The sequence below is a fragment of the Habropoda laboriosa genome, unplaced genomic scaffold (genome assembly GCF_001263275.1).
Source record: "Habropoda laboriosa isolate 0110345459 unplaced genomic scaffold, ASM126327v1 scaffold102, whole genome shotgun sequence".
Classification (NCBI taxonomy): Eukaryota; Metazoa; Arthropoda; class Insecta; order Hymenoptera; family Apidae; genus Habropoda; species Habropoda laboriosa.
The window spans coordinates 990,817-993,402 of record NW_017100262.1 but is presented as its reverse complement, the minus strand read 5'-3'; the positions used below and the strand labels follow the sequence as shown (position 1 = coordinate 993,402).

Here is a 2,586-nt window from a genome sequence, read left to right as displayed (position 1 = left end):
ACTATTGATATAAAATTTGTTGAAAGTCAGTAATAGCTGTTCCCTTTTTCTTTTTTTTTACAATAATGATAGTTGACAATTTAAACGATCGTGAGTTCATGCTGGTCTATTTCACTAAATGTTGCATTAATGTCTTTAACCCATTCCATCAACCTTTTGTTTTGTTCTTTTTTCAATTTATCATTTTTATTCCGTTTCTTTTCTTGTTTAATAAACACTTCTTCTCCTTCACTACCTTCTGAAAAACTGAATCTTACTGCACGTTTTCGTTTGTATGAGTATCGTGGGGGCTAAATTGCAAACATAAGATATTAGTAATAATTCGTAAAATTTAAGTAAAAGTAATTCAAAATAGTACCGTTGTAAAGTGGGATGGTTCCATATCAGTAAACAATGGAATTTCAGATACATCCACTACAGAAGTTTCATTTGTTTCAGATAGTACATCAAATGTATCAGAAAAGTTAGTAATGTCTACTATTTTTTGTTCGTTCCTTTCCTTAATGGGTGACTTTTTTATTTCTTTTATTTCATTTTGTACATTTTTTTTCAATTTTTTAACTAATAACTTATTTTTTATCTCACCAATTGATAACCTTGCAGTAGGTTTTGTATTGTATTGTCCTAAATTTGTTTGAATACTCTTGTTCTCTTCTTCTTTATCATTTATAATTTTATATTCAACAGAGGATATATCTTGATTGGAATCTTCATCATTAAAACCAAATGCATTTTTTATTTCCATATTAGATTCATTAAGCTTTATTACTGATCTACTACTAAGTGCTGTTGATTGCCCATAATCAAAAATTCCATGAGGAGTTGTGATTGTAGTATTTTGTGGCATGTCCATTATATTTAAAAAGTTATTTAAATTTGATTGTCTTAACACCCTTTGTTCATTAGAAATTGGTAGTATTTGTAAACCTGATGGACCAGGTTGAGGATCCAAATTTTCTTTTAGTTCATCAGCTTGTGTATTTAATATACTTTCCTGATGATTTTGGAATTTCGTTTCTTTTGCTTCTTTTTTAAAAGATTTTTTTGGACTTAATGTATTTTTCGTTTTGTTCTCATTATTATTAAACCTAATTGAATCATTCATATTAGAAGTAATTGAGTGTACATTTGACTGAATACTCACATTTTCCACTACTACTTGTTCATTTACATGTTCTATTGGATTAGCATGTAAGGAATGATCTATGTTTGTAATTTCTGTACCAAATTTTCTTGATGGTAAAGTATTTTTCTTTTTAGGAGTATTTGTAGTAGAATTTTCTATACTCATATTTTTATCATTCTTCTGCAAATTATTTCTTGCTTTCAGTATATTTCCATACTGTTTAGATTCATCATTTAGAGATCGCACAAAGTTTTTACTTACAATGTTGTACTTTTTACTTTGTGGTGTACTTTGAAACATATTTTTTACTTGAGAAAATGTAAGTAATGGTGATGCCCTCCAGGGACTATTAATTTGTAAATTTTCTGACAATTTCATAATTGGTGATAAAGACTTCTCAAATAAAGAACTGTTAATCACATTTTTTTGTTGTATTGTTAATCTATTGTTAAAAACACTTGTTGGTCTAAATGGTTTAAAATCAGCTGAATTTGATATTTGCGACATATCTTTCAATAAAATTCTTTTATCATTTAATTTTTTTATTGATAAAATTACAGGTTTCATAATTTTTTTATCCTCATTTTGTTCTTTGATTATATTTTCTGATTCTTTTGAGTCTCTGTTTTCTTCTACATCTGGTTTAGGATTTTCTTCTACATCTGGTTCAGGATTTTCTACTAAATCTTCCTTTTTAGATAGAGGTTCTACGGACATTTTATTTTGAACAGATTCAACAGGATCTTTTTCTTTGATTTTTTCTAATTCACCAGTAATTGATGTTTTTTTACGAACTTTTGTCTCTTGCAAATTACGTTTTGAATTAACAACATTTTTCTTTTTCTTGTTTATCAATGTCTTCTTAATAGTAACTTTTCTCTTTTGTTTCTTGGGTAATCTTTCTTTTGAATCATTAATATCAAATTTGAACTCATAAATTTCATTGGTACTTTCTTTAGGATTTTCTGGTGAAACACAATCATAAATAGGTTGTTTTCTTTTCATAACACTTACTCTCTTTGTTGATCTTTCTTTTACTAATGTAGAATCATTCTTGGAATTTTTAGAATTTTTATGAGAACGTAACAGTTTTATTTTAGAATGGTTCAAAAATGACTCCTTTAATGACATTTGTCTTGAATTAGAAACATTTTTATTTATCCTATTACTAACTTTCTTCTTTTTATCTTTTACTTCCTGCTTATTTCTATTACTACCACTACTATTTAGATTTTTTTGGGCTTCTATTTTATTATTAATATTTTCCTTAGATAACTTTTTACGCCTCTTACATTTTTGTTGTTCTGTTTGTATAGTATTTTCAGATTGTGATATTGACATATCTTTTCCATTTTTTGTTTTCCTAGTTTGAATTCTTAATCTTGTATTTATTACTTTCACATTTGATGTTTTATCGATAGATTGCTTAGTTTTAAATATTATTTTTGAAACTGTAGTTT

The 2,586-nt window shown here is 26.7% G+C and overlaps 1 protein-coding gene across 1 annotated transcript; it reads right to left on the bottom strand.

Moving 5' to 3' along the window:
- Positions 1-47: 47 nt before the first annotated feature.
- LOC108572951 (putative uncharacterized protein DDB_G0277255) lies at positions 48-2,572 on the bottom strand. The gene is made up of 2 exons (XM_017935297.1): positions 359-2,572; positions 48-290 (listed from the first exon to the last, which is right to left on the bottom strand). The coding sequence occupies exons 1-2, from the start codon at positions 2,465-2,467 to the stop codon at positions 81-83; spliced, it is 2,319 nt and encodes a 772-aa protein (XP_017790786.1). The 5' UTR covers positions 2,468-2,572; the 3' UTR covers positions 48-80.
- Between the last annotated feature and the right edge of the window lie 14 nt (positions 2,573-2,586).

Coding starts and splice junctions, on each gene's coding strand:
- LOC108572951 (XM_017935297.1), bottom strand. CDS start 2,467: ATGTCAATATCACAATCTGAAAATACTATACAAACAGAACAACAAAAA. Junction 291..358: donor AACCATCCCACTTTACAACG/GTACTATTTTGA, acceptor TTTGCAATTTAG/CCCCCACGATACTCATACAA.